The sequence below is a fragment of the Aphanomyces astaci genome (assembly GCF_000520075.1).
Source record: "Aphanomyces astaci strain APO3 unplaced genomic scaffold supercont1.115, whole genome shotgun sequence".
Lineage (NCBI taxonomy): Eukaryota > Oomycota > Saprolegniomycetes > Saprolegniales > Verrucalvaceae > Aphanomyces > Aphanomyces astaci.
Window position 1 is genome coordinate 49,270 of NW_009798378.1, and position 16,904 is coordinate 66,173.

General features: G+C 46.9%; 6 protein-coding genes across 14 annotated transcripts; 3 read left to right on the forward strand and 3 right to left on the reverse strand.

The window, feature by feature from the left end:
- Nucleotides 1-3,569: 3,569 nt before the first annotated feature.
- H257_17687 lies at nt 3,570-5,412 on the reverse strand. Of its 2 annotated transcripts, XM_009846566.1 has the most exons (3): nt 5,371-5,412; nt 5,186-5,279; nt 3,570-5,137 (listed from the first exon to the last, which is right to left on the reverse strand). In XM_009846566.1, exons 1-3 carry the CDS (start codon nt 5,391-5,393, stop codon nt 3,644-3,646), a joined length of 1,611 nt encoding a protein of 536 aa, XP_009844868.1. In that variant the 5' UTR covers nt 5,394-5,412; the 3' UTR covers nt 3,570-3,643. The 2 variants fall into 2 exon arrangements, with proteins under 2 accessions (XP_009844868.1, XP_009844869.1); XM_009846567.1 differs by having other exon boundaries at nt 3,570-5,279.
- An 831-nt stretch (nt 5,413-6,243) lies between these two features.
- H257_17688 (hypothetical protein) lies at nt 6,244-6,866 on the reverse strand (the record flags this gene model as incomplete). Its single annotated transcript, XM_009846568.1, has 1 exon — nt 6,244-6,866. One exon carries the CDS (start codon nt 6,864-6,866, stop codon nt 6,366-6,368), a length of 501 nt encoding a protein of 166 aa, XP_009844870.1. The 3' UTR covers nt 6,244-6,365.
- Nucleotides 6,867-8,236: 1,370 nt separating this feature from the next.
- Nucleotides 8,237-8,816, forward strand: H257_17689. Of its 2 annotated transcripts, XM_009846569.1 has the most exons (4): nt 8,237-8,337; nt 8,391-8,504; nt 8,579-8,641; nt 8,691-8,816. In XM_009846569.1, the coding sequence occupies exons 1-4, from the start codon at nt 8,257-8,259 to the stop codon at nt 8,772-8,774; spliced, it is 342 nt and encodes a 113-aa protein (XP_009844871.1). In that variant the 5' UTR covers nt 8,237-8,256; the 3' UTR covers nt 8,775-8,816. The 2 variants fall into 2 exon arrangements, with proteins under 2 accessions (XP_009844871.1, XP_009844872.1); XM_009846570.1 differs by lacking the exon at nt 8,237-8,337 and having other exon boundaries at nt 8,339-8,504.
- A 1,583-nt stretch (nt 8,817-10,399) lies between these two features.
- Nucleotides 10,400-10,967, reverse strand: H257_17690 (hypothetical protein; the record flags this gene model as incomplete). Its single annotated transcript, XM_009846571.1, has 4 exons — nt 10,400-10,499; nt 10,550-10,617; nt 10,689-10,715; nt 10,776-10,967. 4 exons carry the CDS (start codon nt 10,965-10,967, stop codon nt 10,400-10,402), a joined length of 387 nt encoding a protein of 128 aa, XP_009844873.1.
- Nucleotides 10,968-11,193: 226 nt separating this feature from the next.
- Nucleotides 11,194-13,447, forward strand: H257_17691 (hypothetical protein). Of its 7 annotated transcripts, XM_009846576.1 has the most exons (10): nt 11,194-11,418; nt 11,483-11,538; nt 11,604-11,693; nt 11,748-12,006; nt 12,064-12,246; nt 12,303-12,550; nt 12,623-12,695; nt 12,759-12,969; nt 13,028-13,209; nt 13,256-13,447. In XM_009846576.1, exons 1-10 carry the CDS (start codon nt 11,214-11,216, stop codon nt 13,351-13,353), a joined length of 1,605 nt encoding a protein of 534 aa, XP_009844878.1. In that variant the 5' UTR covers nt 11,194-11,213; the 3' UTR covers nt 13,354-13,447. The 7 variants fall into 7 exon arrangements, with proteins under 7 accessions (XP_009844878.1, XP_009844877.1, XP_009844875.1 ...); XM_009846575.1 differs by having other exon boundaries at nt 11,748-12,246; XM_009846573.1 differs by having other exon boundaries at nt 12,759-13,209.
- A 54-nt stretch (nt 13,448-13,501) lies between these two features.
- Nucleotides 13,502-16,056, forward strand: H257_17692 (hypothetical protein). Its single transcript, XM_009846579.1, has 9 exons — nt 13,502-13,760; nt 13,813-13,893; nt 13,945-14,076; nt 14,121-14,235; nt 14,280-14,406; nt 14,614-14,730; nt 14,785-15,034; nt 15,598-15,840; nt 15,908-16,056. The coding sequence occupies exons 1-9, from the start codon at nt 13,539-13,541 to the stop codon at nt 16,034-16,036; spliced, it is 1,416 nt and encodes a 471-aa protein (XP_009844881.1). The 5' UTR covers nt 13,502-13,538; the 3' UTR covers nt 16,037-16,056.
- The last annotated feature ends 848 nt before the right edge of the window (nt 16,057-16,904 follow it).

Consider the following 16,904-nt stretch of genomic DNA (forward strand, 5'->3'; position numbering starts at 1 on the left):
TCATGGCTGCTGCCGCCTTGTGTGGTGTAAGCTTACTTTTAATAGCATTTCCCCAATAGACTACTCATGGCTGCTGTCGCCTTGTGTAGTGTAAGCTCAATTTAAGTGATGAGGTTTTCAAATCCCATCAATTTACTACTGTACTCGGAGGAATTACCACGAATTACTACCAGCAATGGTGCAGCTTACATAGAATACTGTTTAACACTACTTCAGTAGTATTATACTGTACTGTAGTATTCACCGTTGGTACGATTAACGTTCTACAACGTTGTTTGCCTTCGTAACGGTGTTTAACGTTAACGTTAGGATTGTACTCCTAGTACAGTGTACTTCAGGATTGTACTTATCGTAGCAAGCAATTACATAGTCCCACCCACTTACTCAGGGACGTTTTAGGTCAATAGTACCAAATTCCCTGAGTGAGTGGGCATTTGACCATTGAGTGGGTGTGTCACCCACTCACTCGGGGAATTGGTCGGTATGAAGCGTTGAGCGAAGTAAAAACCGAAGATTACACACCGCCCCTGGTCGAGCAGGCGCGTTACAATTGGCGAAGCGGTTCCATAACATGTGGTTCTAGTGTCGGCCCTCGCGAGGAATGTCTTAAAAATGATAATCCAAACTCAATTAACCACTCCATTGTACTAATGTTAGTACCTGACTTCGAAGTACTACTACGTAGTATTACAGTTCTAGTACTACCGTATACTATTAATAGTATGACATTTGATATACGGTATATGTACTGTCTCGTATTAGAGCGCGTCTGGCAACACTGTTTTTTCTCAGAAATATTATACCAAAACGCCATTTTGATGGAATAATGGAAATCTGGACCATTTTTTATCGAGATATTGCCAGTAAGTATATTATTGGCATTTTGAAAACATGGCTCCAAGGTCCATTTTGATTATTGAATAGTAATCGTGTTGGACTATGAGTTGTTTCCAAAGCCATTACAACACGGAACACATGTGCCGTGAGGTCCAACGCGGTTTGGTTGACTTGTGTGACCTTGTGGTCAGTTAACCTCCTTTTTGGAACCCGTTGTTCTGCTCATTTGCCTGAATCAGCTTGGGCTCGTAGCTGAGCGACAAGGAACGAAAGCACCAATGTACGCTTTCACACAAAAGGGAGTTTTCGTTTCGTTATTCAAAAATCACTGATTGAGATGTATTCGCCCCTTTACGAAATTCCATTTTATCCTCCAACTGTGTTACCAGACGACACGCTCTCAAAAACCTGAAATATTGCAATATTCAGGCCCAAAACGCCATTTTAGGGCCGAATCTGATCAAAAGTGAAACACGTCTTGCTTGAAGAGATTTAGGGTGCGTCTGGTATATTTCAAACATAATATTCCATTTTCTCGCAAAATGGGATAAATAAAAAATGCCGATTTTCAAAATGGAGGTAAAAGGTCCATTTTGTAAGATGGCGTTTTGGACCTCTTCAACGAGTAAATCCCACGTGGAAATATTGAATTTGGGTTAATTTTGCAATATTTCCAGTTACCAGACGCACCCTAAAATTCTAGTGATATTAATATTGTGAATTCGCTATAAATTTCCAAAATTCGCGTGGTTAGTCTAATCAATATTGAATCACACTGGAGTTCTGATTGGTTGATTGGTTGAATATACTTGTCCTTTCTAAATACGAACCAATCAAATCCACTCAAAACTGGATGAGCCAATAGCGTCGATTCGGCAGCGAGATTCGATTCGACGGGGTTTGGAAATTTGTTATTGTACTTTTAAGCTTGGTATTTTTGATAGATTTGACGAACGACGTCAAAGCCACCTGAAATCGTCAAGACGTCATTTTACTTGAACTAAATATACTCACTGAGACTCCTGTCCGATACAATAATGTTGAACTCTTTGTGAAATGGAAATGCACCGGATACGCCTGCAATTTGATTGGTCGAATTTTTTTTCTCGAAAATTTCATTGGCTACTTCGGTCGATTACTGCGTGGATTTTTCTTCGTCGATTCGATTGGCAGCGCCAGTCCATTTTGAAATCGAATTACCAATACCGAATCCACAATAATATCGATTTTTTTCAAATTGTCCCAATTCTCCATGGTTCGTTCAACCAACGCGAACAAGTAGAGCCGAGAGTATAGTAACGTGTCCGACCATTGATGGGCCGAACGACCATTGATGGGCCGACTTATTTCATCCAATTATAACGCCAATCAACTCTGATTGGACAAAAGGCATCCTCTCGACAAATTTAACCTGCATGAATAAATGGAGGGGAAAATATTACATATTAAAGGTTCTTCAATGTATGAACCGACGAAATGCCGCCAAGAACGCAGGTCACCATGGACAAGGCCGTCCACGATGTGTTAAGCAAGTACACACGACATCAACTGCTGCGGAGGCCTATGGCGTTCCATCGCGGACGCTTCGGAAGCATTCGGCAAAAGCTGACCCCGGCGTCATCGAAATACAAACATCTCTCAAGGAAGACGTGACGGTTAGTGGTAAGGACAGTTAATAAATTAAATGTTATTATTGTTTATGCTAAATGTTGTTATTGTTCGAAGTTAAAAGACACAAGAAAAAGATTTTTTTTTTGGCTAACGTTATACTAACTGTTATGATTTATGCTATATTCAGATTCCTTGGGCACTGTGACCACCTCGAAGAATAATCTTCACTGGTTAACCTTTGCCCTGACCCAACCTACTCCCGTACCTGGTTTGTGTTAGCAATATTCCTTCTGGACACCAGAAGGAATATTGCTGAATGACACACAAACCAGGTTGTCCAAGTATCGTACAACGGGGTTTTGCGCATGCTCACCAACGTTTGTACAAACGAGCTATATTGCACAAACGAGTTACAATATGAGGTGTATATTATTCCACGTGTGCCAATAACATTGAAAATTTTATTTTCCAACTGAGACTCCAATACGTGATACCTGTTCAGATTTGGTAAACCTCTATAAATTCATATTTCTCGCTGGATGAAAAAAAACTGACACCTGGATTCTTCATACTTAGTTCAAGTATAAAAGTTGGCCCATCAATAGTCGACTGTGTAAAGTGCTCGACTTCAAAAAAATCCTGTACATTCCTAAACTGTTTAAATCGATATCCTTCGAGTTATTCATAAAGTACTCATCATTACCTATCCGAAAATGTATCATTCCCACTCGGAAAACATAAAACAACCGAAATAATTGAGATTAAAAATGAAGAAAAGTTGGCCCATCAATGGTCGGACACGTTATTGTCAAATCGATTCGAAACTAGACCCTCAACCCCAATTTAAGCTTGTACAAACTATACGATACAAAGATTAGTATATATATATATTTGTATGGATTGGACTGAGTGGAGTCAACCGTTTGCATTGGCAGAAATTACCAGAGCGTGATTTGATTGGCTTAGGCAGTTCTTTAATCTATTACTATATCATTGCGTGTTCTCGATTAACTGTTAGTTGGCGATTTCATCAATCCCCCAAAATTGGTAAATTTGACAATAGATCGTTTTAGCAAGTCGTAAAATCAATTGCTAAAACGATCTATTAATATGACATTCGATTGTGCAAGGTGCAAACAACGTGTACTAACTATTAGTTGCATCGACGATATATTAATACTAAAACTACATACGTTTAACACCACAGGATCTCCCGCTCTTCGACGACGGGCACGGCGGTGGCATCCCGCGATAGATATCTCGGCATGGCGGTGCCGTCCACCTCCACCTCTTCAAGCTCCGGCGTCTTCTTCTCCGCCATCATCCGCCTCTTCCGTCCCCGCGGCGCCGCGGCGGCACTGGCGTTCGCCTCTGCCTTGGCTCTCCTCAGTCGATCCCGTCGGGCGCGCTCGCCTTCGTGCTTGCGGCGGTTGGCCACATGTTGCTGTGCCAGGCGCTGTCGTTCTGCGTCTTCCGCGTCGCGAACTTGGCGTTCCCGCGCCTTTTGGACCTGGAGCTTCTCTTCTTGCACGCGGAGAGCCGCCGCGGCCGCCGCCCTTTCCTCACGGACGCGCCGATTTCGATTCGCCACATGTAGCTGTCGGTTGCGCACAAACTCGGCTTGTTCCCGCGTGCGCGTTCCTCCAACCTCATTCCCGTCTCCTTCATGTGGCTTCTTCTTCTTCTTTTCGGAAGATGATTGTTGAAGTTGAAGTTGAGGTTGAAGTTGAAGTTGAGGTTGAAGTTGGCAGCAGCGAAAGTCGTCGTCGTCCAGAGCGGGGGGTTTGGGGTTGTTGCGGGGGGTTCTGGTTAAAAGGACTTTATCCCGTCGGCGCTTGCGGCGGGCCTGCCGCTCCTCGTCGCTCGAGGACGCGTATGAGAACCCGTCAAACACGACGCGATGCCGCCGACGATGATGGCCATCGTCGTCTTCAGAGGAAGAAGAAGGAGAGGAGGGAGATGTGGCGATGGTGGTCTTGGCGCGGTGGGTGATGGCGTACTCGGCGGCGGCGGCAAATGCCGACTCGGGCGGATGCAACCCGCCGGCAGGCATCGCATCTTCTTCGTCATCTTCGCTGCTGTCTATGATCCGTCGATGCGAGGGAGGAGGATGTAGCGATGGCTTTCGACGACGAGGAGGTGGAGGTGGTGGTGACGACGGCGGCTGTGGAGGTGGTGGTGAAGAAGGCGGCTGTGGAGAAGACGGCGCGGAGAGGTGGGGCGTTGGATTCGATGACAGAGGTGGTGGTGGTGGGCGCGGTTGCGTGGATGCGTCGGAATCGTCGGAATCGGTCAACGTCAAGTCGATGATCGGAGGTTTTGTTGCAGTCGTAGGAGGAGGAAGGGGTGTGCTGGACGCTGGATAGGGAGATGGTGGCGGAGGGGCGGTGGGAACAAGACTGCCGCCACCGCCGCGACGAATCGTGTCTTCGTCAAGGTACCGGACCACGCCGTTGAGAAACCGCACGCAAAACGTGTCTGACGGGACCGGCAGAAAGTATAACACGGTGCCCGTGATGTCGTCGGCGTCTGGACCAAACGGCACCACAACCTTGGTGCCCACGAGCGGATGGTGGCGATCCTTGGCCGCGACAATGGAAGGTGGAGGGGCGCGGTCGTCGTTGACGAGCTTGAGCACTTCGTCCCGCGTGAGCTCGAGCTCCACGTCCGAGCTCATGTGCATCCGCACCTACATATAAACGACACAATATTCTTTCAAGGCGAGAGACAGGCGTACGATGAACTTGAACGTTCCAGGGTCATAGGAAAGGACCACACCGGGCTTGGGTGTGTTGAACGTGATTCCCACGAGGCTTTGATTCAATTGGTTCCTATGTTCATACGCATCGTATCCCTTAGTCCCTCTGGTCTCCACCGCATGTGATTTTTCGTCATCGTCGGAGCATGCATGTATGTTCATACCTCGACTTGGGTTGCCGTGCCATTCTTCTTGGTGCAAAACGGTGGAATCTCGGGGCTCAACGCGTATCCGGAAGAATCGCGTATTTATCCGGTGAATTGGTCGCTTCCCTTCAACCAAGCTCGTCGCTTTATATATACAATTGATTGGCTATAAATAAAACATTTTCAACCAATCAACACAAAGTCGTGTATTTCAACAATATGCAGTACCTTTACCGTATTCGAAATCTAAGTACTAATAGTAATGCTGTAGTAGTACTAGTATTACGTTTACATTTTTAGAAATCTCAAGGAGTAATAAAAAAAGAACCACAATATTATGCGGCTGTGTGAACACATTTCTTTGCCACGATGTATACCTAGGTGCACCAAGTCACGACAGTTACATGTTCACGTCATGGCGATCTTGATGAAGTTAACAGTAAATTTCCAGTCTTCCGAAGGAATACTACGTAGTACTAGTAGATGCCAGGGACATGCTGCACCAGTCAGTACTACTACTACGTAGTAGTAGTATTGCTCCTGAATCCATAGCTTTCTGAGAACTCGGCAGTGCCGTCGCCGCAACTAGCTTGGGGTACTGTTGAACATCAAAAGATTCTTCACCCAATTAGACCCCTCCGTAATGAACGCAATTGTGATTCCGAGATCAGTATGTACATGTATGTAGATAATATTGTTTTCAGAAATATTTGGATTCCAAATCAAATATACATTTGGCGATTCTATCGACTTGCATTAAAATACACTGGACGTCGGGTACTACAGTATATTGTTCATATTAAAACCACCAGTTCGTCACGGATTTATTTCTCGTGGAACGGTATCCGTTGTTGTGATTGGCCCATGACAAACGGGCCCAAAAGGATACAAATTTCAAGTGAACTTTGGCGGGTTTTGTTAAAAAGGCGTGCAAAACCATGATGCAGCATGAACTAGGACATGGCACCACGTTATAAATTAAAGGGACAACGACGACGAGGGGTCTGCCCGGGTTATAAGTCCAAGGCGAAGATGCAGTCGTCGTCGTCGTCGTCGACGCCTGTGGGGCTGCCGCACGTCCAGAACTCGTTTGAGGCGGCGTCACTGCTGTGCAGTTTTCGGCGGAGATGCATGTCTCGCGCGTCCAATTCATCCAACGAATGTGTCCGTCGTCGATTCCAGTCGATTTCAATCGGTTGACTACATCCTGATCGCGTGTCGTGTACGGGACGGCGGGTGGTGCTATCGATCCCGGGATGCCCAAGCGGCGATGACGCGCCGCCTTCAATGCACGGCTCGTAGGTGCTGTTGAGCGTCTGCTTGACGAGTACCTTGAAGTCTTCGGCAAACGAGGACGACGTGGTGGCGGCAGCGTGGCGGGTGGCGAGGGTCATGGGCTTGTCGGCAGGATATGATGTGATCACGAGGTGGCAGATTTGCAACTGATGGTAGCACAAAGGATGGTGGGATTTGAACAGTGGGATGTCAAGATTCCACCAGTTGCAACGGGTCATTGTGTCGATGACAAAAACGGGTACTTTCTCCGGATCCACACTCAGATATACAGTGTATGGTGCCGGTGAACCATCGAGCCCTCCTTGCTGGGGGGCTTGTGCTGTAGTACTACTAGTAGTCTTGCGTGGCTTTAGCAAGAGAATACCGACGTACGAGTAGTATGGGGTATGTATAGCTAGGGGCTATACTAAAACCATTCGCTTTCAGAACATCGCGTGGGTCAATGCCAACGAGAATGACTTGCTCGGGTTTAGATACTACCCAACTGCCAAGTACGTCGTCGTCACCGTGTATCTGTCGCTACGTGTACCAGAACTACATACCACCGCAAGACCAACTTGGCGTTCTTTGGTGTACTTCCCATGTACTACTGTATGTACTAGTACTACTACTTGTACTCGGTGATGGTCCAGTTGTGTTGGTTGGGAAAGACATGAAACCACTTCCTACGACTGACTGACTAACGTTACTGTACGTCAAGACCATAGAAGTCGCATATGTGTATGCTCATATCCAGCGCACGTTACAGCGCAAGTCCAAGTTGTCGAATGCGCCAGCTACACCCTCGCGCTGACTACTTTCATATTTATGGTTCGATATGTGTGACAGACTTCGTTTCAACATCCCCTCGTCGCAGCAATGACAGTACCTGATTTTGTCAAACTTGCACCCGATTTCGTCATCCGGATAAAAGTGCGAATCTTTAAGGCTGGTCGGTTGTTCAAGATGAACAGGAAGGTCATGACGGCGAGGAAGGATGAGGCTACCGGCAGATGAACAATCGTAATGGAGGAACGAGGGTGGCGTTGTTGTCTATCATGGCTAAGGCAATGCACAATCCTCGAGCTCGAGTACTCACCACTTTCACATGCCGCGAACAGAGACGCGTGTTTCCCTCTACTGCTGTATATTTTCCTTCGAACGTTGTCATGGTTAACCTAGTAACGTGGTGTATTGGCCGCAACATCTATCATATCAGTAGCACAGAGAGACAACCATGGTGCAGGTCGTGAGGATGGCGAAGGCGCACGCGAATGCTGCTGGCACAGGTTCGATCGGACGATTCGCTGAAGAGTCCATGCAACACAATCATGTACTCGGAGCAATGGAGGCTGTGTAGGACATACTAAGCCCTCTGTAGTAGTAGTAGTACAGAAGATGGACATCGTACATGCGTGTGTGGGACATCATTCCACATCAAGGTGAATACCTACATTGAAACCGAGTACTTGGCCACCACAGTACCACGAAAAGGTGGCTCGGCCCTTGAACCTTTTCCAAGTATCTACTATGTTCCGATTAGTATGTACTTCTAGTATGTAAGCTTAATATTTCCTCAAGTTTACCACCATCATGTATTAATAACGTGAAACGATCAACAACGTTCTCATGAACGACACAGGAGACAACGACTCGGACGACACGGGGCACGATATCGTGCTCAGCCGAGAAGACTACGAGCTACTCCACGTACAACTGTATGATCAATGCAGCCTTGTACTTATACACTAGATACGTGCCAGGCGTTTCACCGGTTGATTCCACTGCCGGCGCTGTCGTCCGGCATCACTCGACTTCTTTGCGACGAAGACCTGCAAGTCCCCGACGACGATGTTGACTGTACTTCTTCTACCGCGGTACGTCTATAGCTTCAACCTGCTTCATACTATCGCGTAGTTTCAAACATGAACTCTTCCCTCCATACTCGTAGGCTACGCCGTCCATGAAGAAGCGCACGTCCCATGTGGAAACAATGCGCCAACTGCGAGAACCGGTGGGGATTGATTGCATGCTTGTGCTCGTCTTGATGCGTACATTCGTAGCCGACCAAGCCCCGCCAGGAGACTGACCTGACCAAGCTCACCACCCGTCGGCAGCCAGAACAGCTGCGACCAGAAAGCTCGTAGAAATATACTTAACTGTAAAGTAGTCGAGTTTTTCAAAATCTATTACTAGTACTTACTAGTAGTACTACGTAGTAGTACTATTATCAATATTGTCGATTTGATACAAATTTGGGGAGGGGGTGCAATCGAATCGCGCCGACCAAACCGATCCACAATCGATCTGATTGGTTGAATTTCATTGAGAAGGTTTTGATTGGTTAATAATTTTGAGCTCATATGAAGTAGCCAATCAAATCGATTTAAATTCCAACGAGAAACCACGCCACAACACGAAATTTCACTCGAAAGCACAATACTACTACACCTTATTTCTATTGACTTGAGACTTTTTTCAACGTTCTTGGCTTGGCGCTCATTCGAAAGGGCGATGTGTCCATTCCTTTGGCCTTGTGGCCAATCGAATTGACTCGTTGTGCCGCAACACCCTTTGAAATGTACCATACTGCCAATGGAAAAGGCTCCACTACCCAACAATGTGCCAGGTATGATGCACGTCATCTAAAAACTTCCAACTGGCCAAATCGACGAGTGGAGGTTTTATTATTTAACGTACAATTAATGTAGTTAAACCCAAAAACCAAAACGTTAAATACTGAATTTATGCGTTTTATCACTGCTGTGGGAGGTTAAAGGTCCCAGCTGCCTCCGGATATTACATACGGATAAGAGTCACATACAAAAATCAAGATACATCTCAGCGGCCACCCCTATGGCCAAATATCCATGCGCCAATGTAAAATACCACAAGGTTAAATATCTATTTCTGGACCAATTCATCACCATATTTGAATATGAGACGTAGAATTTCTTCACAACATTGAAATCTGTCGATTCTACGTCTCAATTTGCTGAAATTTTGAGTACTGAATATGAAATAGAAGTCAGAAAATTTTGTGAAAAGTTGGTAGTTTATAGGTGACGAGCATCATAGCATTTCGAATCTGCCGTGCTTGGAAGTTGAGTTGGATCGAATATGAAATTTTATTATCAAATACGCGACGGCATGAAAAAAGCGGATAACATTATCAAAACTTGCAGCAAACAGCTACATGCCTACTTCCATGTCTTCCATTTGGTCCGCACGACCGTAGAAGTACTCCAGACGAAGGGATGGGATTGTATTTCTTGCGTGGCTATGAACATGGCTCGTACTGGTGTCTGTGGTTCAGCGTTCTCCATTGTTGCACGGAATGCGATTTTGAAAAGTGAAAAAAATGGGCGCGAAGATCGCCCAACTGCAACCTTGTAGAATCTTCGCTCCAACTCCACTTCAAGCACGGCAGATTCGAAATGGTACTTTGCACATTGTTGGGTAATGGAGCCTTTTCCATTGGTAGTATGGTACATTTCAAAGGGTGTTGCGGTACTAAGTGTCAATTCTATTGGCCACAAGGCCAAAGGAATGGACACATCGCCCTTTCGAATGAGCGCCAAGCCAAGAACGTTGAAAAAAGTCCCAAGTCAATAGAAAAAAGGTGTAGTAGTGCAACGATGAATGTATGTACTGTGCGATGGGCTGTGTCAAGGATGCAACCCTCCATGCAGAGGTTGACTTGCATTCTGTCATGCCAGCATCAAGATCCTCATACGATCATCATCACCGTATTCGGTCCCTAGAATCTGCTTTAGAGTTCGTCGGACCCCAAGGCCTGCGCAGCGACACCAGCTGGTTTCAAATGGAGCGCGAGGTATGCGTCGAGAGATGATTGGTCCCACGTGGCAACGCTACAGCAGTTCACGATGAGTATGGCCACACATCAGTGAACGCGTGGTACATGACGGATTCTTGCAGCTCGTCGAGGTCGTCGTAGAAGAGCATGGTCGGCAATCTCCCGCGCTTGTACTAATGTGACGAGATTGCTCAATGTGAGATGCAATGAAAGGAGACGATCGGTCGTAGGAAGTGCATTGTACCACGACGGAGAAGCCGGGGGTGATATCCTTGTTCGCATCGATGAAGTTCACGATAGCAGGATGCCGGCGGAGAGATCACGAGCACACTTGCATCTGCATTTGCGGAAAGGTCGCCCTGGCGATACAGCAACCAAGGCAGGCTGTTCGAGACTGATCGTCGACCTCGTGGCATTCCTTGCATGTAGTGGAGTGCCCAAATCCCATCGTCGAGCATTCTTCTACGGAGGAAGTGGCGGCGGTGGCAGTTGCTGCCGCGTACATCACCGCCATGGCTCGCATGATTTTGTTCTGATACTACTGTAGTATGCGATCGTGGATCTTTTACATTATTAGCCAATCATATCAAAGCTTAAAATATATACGTGGATTGGACAGAATAATCTACTTTTGGGCCAATCCAGTTGGACCTAGCCATGGGACACAACCAGCGTCGGCCAATCAGATTGTCGACGTAATCGTCCGGATAATTTGATCCGGATGGCATAATCGTCGGCAATCTGCATTGGTCGTCGTTAGGAAGGCAGCATGGGCGGCAAGAAACCAATGAACGTACAGCACAACCGAGGCACGTGGGGACACTTCCCGTCCCACCATCATGCATCGGGATCTCCGATGAACCACGATGGCTACGCGCTGTCGAACGGCGGTGGAAGCATGTTGAACCACTCCGCCGGTCTCGCCTACGATGTGGGGCTGCTCGACCTGGGGCCGCATCCGTCGACTTCTGTCGGTACAGTCCCTCTCCATACATCTTGTCGTTCATGTAAGCCTGACGATATCAATCGATGCATTAGGTGGTGCATTGCACGGTGCCATCGGGTCCACACGGTCGTCGTCTGCGTTTTACGCGGTGCGATGCTTATTCATCCAACGTCGCTTTGTCATCAAATCATCTCAATATGCGTGAACATGTAGGAACAGCATGACACTCAAGACATCGACATGAAGGTGATGGAGCTTGTGGATGTCATTGGCACACGCATGCGTCGCCAACTCAAACCCATGGTACACCACATCCCCATCTCGCTTCCTTCATTCCGTGGCCTTATGCTGCGATAGATGCAAGCGTCATCTGTGGGCAGGTGTTCGTGCAGCGAAGACGTCGCGGCGCTTCAGTCTACCGTCGCCATCATGCAGGAGCAGATCAAACTATTGATGCAGGAGCGCACGGCCAAGACCCCATCGTCCGTCGAGTCAGCATCATCGTCATCGGCGGTGGTGAACGCCTTGTCCGACCGCGTGTCCACGCTCGAAGGGCGGCAGTCGGCGTTTCAGTCGCAAATGGCGCAACTGTGCAAATCCCTCGGCACAGTTCCCAGTACATACATTTTCCTTCTAAAAGAACCCTCAAAAACTGATATTATATTCAAACTAGCGGGGAAGAATGCCACGGGCAAGCCAGGAGGGATTGCATTACCCAAGCCACTGTTGCAGGAACTCCGCGATGAGTTCGACCAGAAGCTGGCGGCGTCCACGGTCAAGCTCGAGACCGCCATGAACAAGCAGATGAGCAGTGCCATGTCCAGCATGGAGCAGCACATCCTCAACGACATTGGAGGTACGAGTGAGAACAACATGTTGATGGCCTCATGATGGTTGGGGATGGATGCGTAGGACGGTTCAAAAGCATGACGTCGATGCAGTACGACGACATTTTGAGCCTTGTGGCGAGCGAGACGGACATGGGGGTGCAGAACACCAAGCAGTGGTTTGAAGACCGATGTGCGCAGGAAGCAAAGCATCGCATGGGACTGGAAGCGCGCGTGATGGGGCAGTTCGACGCGCATGCCGAGTGGTTGCAGCAGCTCGAAGGATTGTGTGACACGTGGCATGCGAGTCAGACACATGTGGATGCATTGGCGGTACGAGAGAGAAACAAGATGCAAGGCTGCGTGGAACGATATGTGATGTTATATGTGTGTGTGGTGGGATAGAAACAAGTCGCCCAATTGCAAAAGAAGGCGCCCAGTGGAAGCAACGGCGCGAGCTCGGCGGTTGTGTCGACAGGTACTGTCTACCATATTACGATGACAAGATCATGATGATGAGGATGCTTCTGCAAATGTATAGCAAGTATGCAACAGATGCAGTCGCAGGTGAAGCAAATGATGCAAGACACGAAGGACGTCATGGAGAGCGTCGCGTTGATGGAATCGCGCGTGCTACAAGCAGGGAACACCGGTGACGAGTCCAAGAAGAAGGTCGCGGGGTTGCAGAAACTCATCGAGAAGATCATGCGCGACCAAGGATCCGTGGAAAGCATGCTGCAGCAATACGTCAGGTATATATAGTACACCTATGATGATGCATCCAGGACATGTGATGGAGAATGGACGTAGTACCATCACGCATCAAGTCGCGAGTGTTACGAGGCAGTACGTATCGGTCCGCATCCGCGACAACAACCGCCTCTTGGACGCCACGCTCCGCGCTCGCATTCCAGCGTACGTCGAGAACGAGCACGAAAGCTTCATGCTCGTGCGTCCCAACAGCAAGCAACCAGGAGGCACCACCAAGCCAGGTATTACTTCCATCGCACCCTTCATAAGACTCATGCTTCCATGCAGAACTGGACGTCGAGGAAGCGGTGGTCCTTCGCGATGTCGGCAGCTCCACCGACTCGCTGTTGCAGAGCGTGTTGAAACTCGAATTGGAGCAAACGTAGTGTCGATGGAAACCCTCTATAAATACATAACCCAGTTCCCTTTAGAAATAGATAATGTACACACACGTAAATATACCTTTCAAATATGATATCATATTGCCTCTTTACTCTGATACCTCTGCACTTTGCATTTTTCAATAAACTTTCGATAATGCATATGCACCGCAGATCATCGCATTATAACGATGAACGCGTTTGAGTTCCTGGGCTCGCTTCCTGGCGGCAGTGTGGATCGTCTGTACCAAGATGCGTGGGCGTGCCAAGCTGTGTTCCAGAGCATGAGTCCCTTGGCCCAGCAGATCGTCATGCGACTGCTCTTCACGAACCAAGGGTCGTACAGCCACGACGCCATCCTCCAATGGGTCCAAGACCCGGCGCAGGTGAAAATGACAGCCGCCATCGAAAAGGTGCGTCCCCATAGATAGTTGTCCCTGAATCATCCTCAAGAGAGCACATTAGTTGCGGCATCTGCGCGTGCTACGAATGGCGCACGGCACTGCAGAGTACGTGTTGAACCCAGTGTTCCAAGACCAGTTAAAGGTACGTCGTGGCATCCGCATGATATCATAACGACGACATGATGTCTTGTAGAAAGCGCTGAGTTCGCTCGGAGGTAGTCCGTGGGAAGCTGGGCGGCACAAACTGCCGTCGGAAAAGCCCATCGCCGCCGCAGAACTCGAGCAGTACGCGCGGAAGCGGTGGGACGCGGTGCTGCACTTCATGGTACATTTATCCACACGATCCTTCTCATGACGACGGGGTTCTAGGTCGGATCGACGGCGGTGGCCGCGCCGCCCCCGACGGTGATTGGGATCCTCGAACACACGGGACTCATGCAGCCTTCCAAGACGGACGCGCGCGCGCTCCACATCACGGACACGGGTGAGCTGCTCCTCATTCTCCCATGTCTTCTCATGTTCCATCAGGATACGAGTTTATGCTCAAGGACATCCACGCTCAAACGTGGATCTTTGTCTTGGAATACATGAAGGATATTGATCGAAAGGGCATCTTGTCGGCCGAAGAAATGCTGCAGTTTTTATTCCAAATGAGGTAATATATATAAAGATTCATATATATATGGATAAATATATATAAATAAAAATAAAAGTAAAGATTCATATATATGGATAAATTGATATATATATACATATATATGGCTAAATTGATATATATATATATACATATATATGGCTAAATCTATATATATATATATATGGCTAAATCAATATATATATATATATATATATTCGTGTGTAGTTATTGCCGCATGAACGAATACTACGCGGTGGCCGACCTGACGCGCCACCAGCAGCAATTGCTCGGGGATTTGGTGGAATTGGGTTTGCTGTATCGCAGAGGGGCGAAAGCCACGAGGTCGGTCGCATATATATTTCTTTTGCTTGTATTAAATATATATATATATCGTAGGTTTTACACGACCAGTTTGGCCGTGAATTTGATTTTCGGGGGCATGCTGGGCCAGACGAGGTCGAGCATCACCATGTCGCAGGGTCTAGACCACCTCCACCGCCCTTCCAAATCGCCGCACCTGCCGCCGCCGACTGCCGCCGCCGCGGACGCCCATTTGCTCATTGTTGTGGAAACCAACTTCAAGGTGTACGCGTACACGCAGTCTTCGCTGCACATTGCCATGCTCAGCGTATTTGTCGACATTGTGGTAAACATCATCACACACTAATTGACGGCATACACCAATTCTATTGTCTCGATGGACAGTATATTGATATTTTTTTGTATACATGTATGGGATACGGGTGGTGCTGGATCTGGTTGGTTTGTATATATATATATACCTTGTTTGGTTGAGCTCTATTGAATTTGGTAGTCTTGTTTGTGTTATCGATACTTTACAGTATCTATCTATATACAGTAACTATTGTCAATTTACCCAAAATTTGGACGTTTGTGTGGATTCTTTGCCAAATCTATCGATCGATTCTTTAAACTGAATTTTGTATGTCAAAACGTGTCCTGTGGGGATTGGTATCACACTAATTGAAGTCACACACTAAATCGACGTTCATGATGGTTTTTTTCTGCAATCTGATTGGCTCAATTCTTCTGCTGACTACACAACAATAATAGCATACGGACAACGAGCAAGCACTTCGTTCGAAGTTATATATACTGTATATATAATTTGTTCTTTGGTACTTCAAGCATACCGATATATATATATATATACATATATAGTATAGTTATGCAAACGTCATATTGTAGGCTCGTCTGCCCAACTTGGCGGTGGGGTTTTTAACTCGTGAAAGCATCCGGTCGGCGCTTTCGAATGGGATTTCCGCCGAACAGATCTACGATTTCCTCATGCAGCATGCCCATCCCAAAATGCTTGGGAATTCTCCCGTGATCCCAGAGAATATTGCCGATCAATTGTACCTGTGGCAGCGCGAACGCAACCGCATCAAGTTTGACGCAGGCGAGCTCGTCGATGGCTTTGTCACCACCGAGGTATGATATATATATATATATATATATATATATATTACAATATTTCTAATTTGGTGGATATGTGTAGGATTTCGACGTGGTGTTAAAGTTTGCCCAAGACGTGGGCGTGATGCTGTGGTATGACTCGATCCATTTGCGCCTTGTCGTGACCAAAGCCGGTGGCGAACGCGTCCGCGATTTCATTAAAAACCATTAATATATCATTGGTATAGACTATTAATAGAATTTCTATGTTCTTAGAACAAATCATAATATAGACTATTAATATTATAGTATCTATTTTCTTAGCATAAATCAATGCTATTAATAGTATATCTATCTTCTTAGAACAAATCAATGCTATAAACTACAGTAGTGTACTTGCGATACAGCAGATGAAGCGGCCGTTCATTCGAGTAGTCAGCGCATTCGGGATGATACCAGTACTAGTTAACGATTTATTAGAAAAATATACTACTTCAGTACTAATCAATCGATCGGTGGGAGACTGCACAATGGGATTATCAGCTTGGTTGCATTGGAGTAAAAGCCAATAATGTGCACACATAACCCGCGCAGAGCTACACAAACAAAACGTTGGTTAACGTTGAAAGAAATCCATCAGAAATCCCTTGGTAGTATAAATCTGGCCAAGTCGCCGACTTTGCATGCTGTAAGGATACACCGACAGGTACCAATCTCGCATTGAACTAATACTTTCCATGAAGTACTTACTACCAGTATACTTATATGGAGCTAGGAAGAAAGGATATCAATCCTGGATATTTTATCAGTCCTATCAAAACGTGAAATGGCATATTTTGCCAGAGAGAGGCAAGTATATATAACTGCGGCCAAGGAGATGCAACCGTTCTTAAACTTGACCGAGCGTATATGACGGAGCCAGATAAGAGTGACGTTGATGGAGCAGGTGGGCAGTCGTTGCAATGCAAGGCTGGATAACGTCACTCGATGAGGATATAGGTGTGGGGGACATGCAGGGATTCTTGGCTCACAAATACCTGGTGCAATTGTGTCGTGGGCGATAAGTGTGCATGCTGGTTGTGCCATCGGAGTAATGCACG

Coding starts and splice junctions, on each gene's coding strand:
- H257_17687 (XM_009846566.1), bottom strand. CDS start 5,393: ATGGCACGGCAACCCAAGTCGAG. Junction 5,280..5,370: donor GCACGGCAACCCAAGTCGAG/GTATGAACATAC, acceptor GTATGAACATAG/GAACCAATTGAATCAAAGCC. Junction 5,138..5,185: donor CTGGAACGTTCAAGTTCATC/GTACGCCTGTCT, acceptor GTTTATATGTAG/GTGCGGATGCACATGAGCTC.
- H257_17692 (XM_009846579.1), top strand. CDS start 13,539: ATGAACGCGTTTGAGTTCCTGGGCTCGCTTCCTGGCGGCAGTGTGGAT. Junction 15,035..15,597: donor GCGTATTTGTCGACATTGTG/GTAAACATCATC, acceptor GTCATATTGTAG/GCTCGTCTGCCCAACTTGGC. Junction 15,841..15,907: donor ATGGCTTTGTCACCACCGAG/GTATGATATATA, acceptor GGATATGTGTAG/GATTTCGACGTGGTGTTAAA.
- H257_17691 (XM_009846572.1), top strand. CDS start 11,214: ATGGGCGGCAAGAAACCAATGAACGTACAGCACAACCGAGGCACGTGG. Junction 12,007..12,063: donor ATCCCTCGGCACAGTTCCCA/GTACATACATTT, acceptor TATTCAAACTAG/CGGGGAAGAATGCCACGGGC. Junction 12,247..12,302: donor CATCCTCAACGACATTGGAG/GTACGAGTGAGA, acceptor ATGGATGCGTAG/GACGGTTCAAAAGCATGACG.
- H257_17689 (XM_009846569.1), top strand. CDS start 8,257: ATGAACGACACAGGAGACAACGACTCGGACGACACGGGGCACGATATC. Junction 8,338..8,390: donor AAGACTACGAGCTACTCCAC/GTACAACTGTAT, acceptor GATACGTGCCAG/GCGTTTCACCGGTTGATTCC. Junction 8,505..8,578: donor ACTGTACTTCTTCTACCGCG/GTACGTCTATAG, acceptor CCATACTCGTAG/GCTACGCCGTCCATGAAGAA.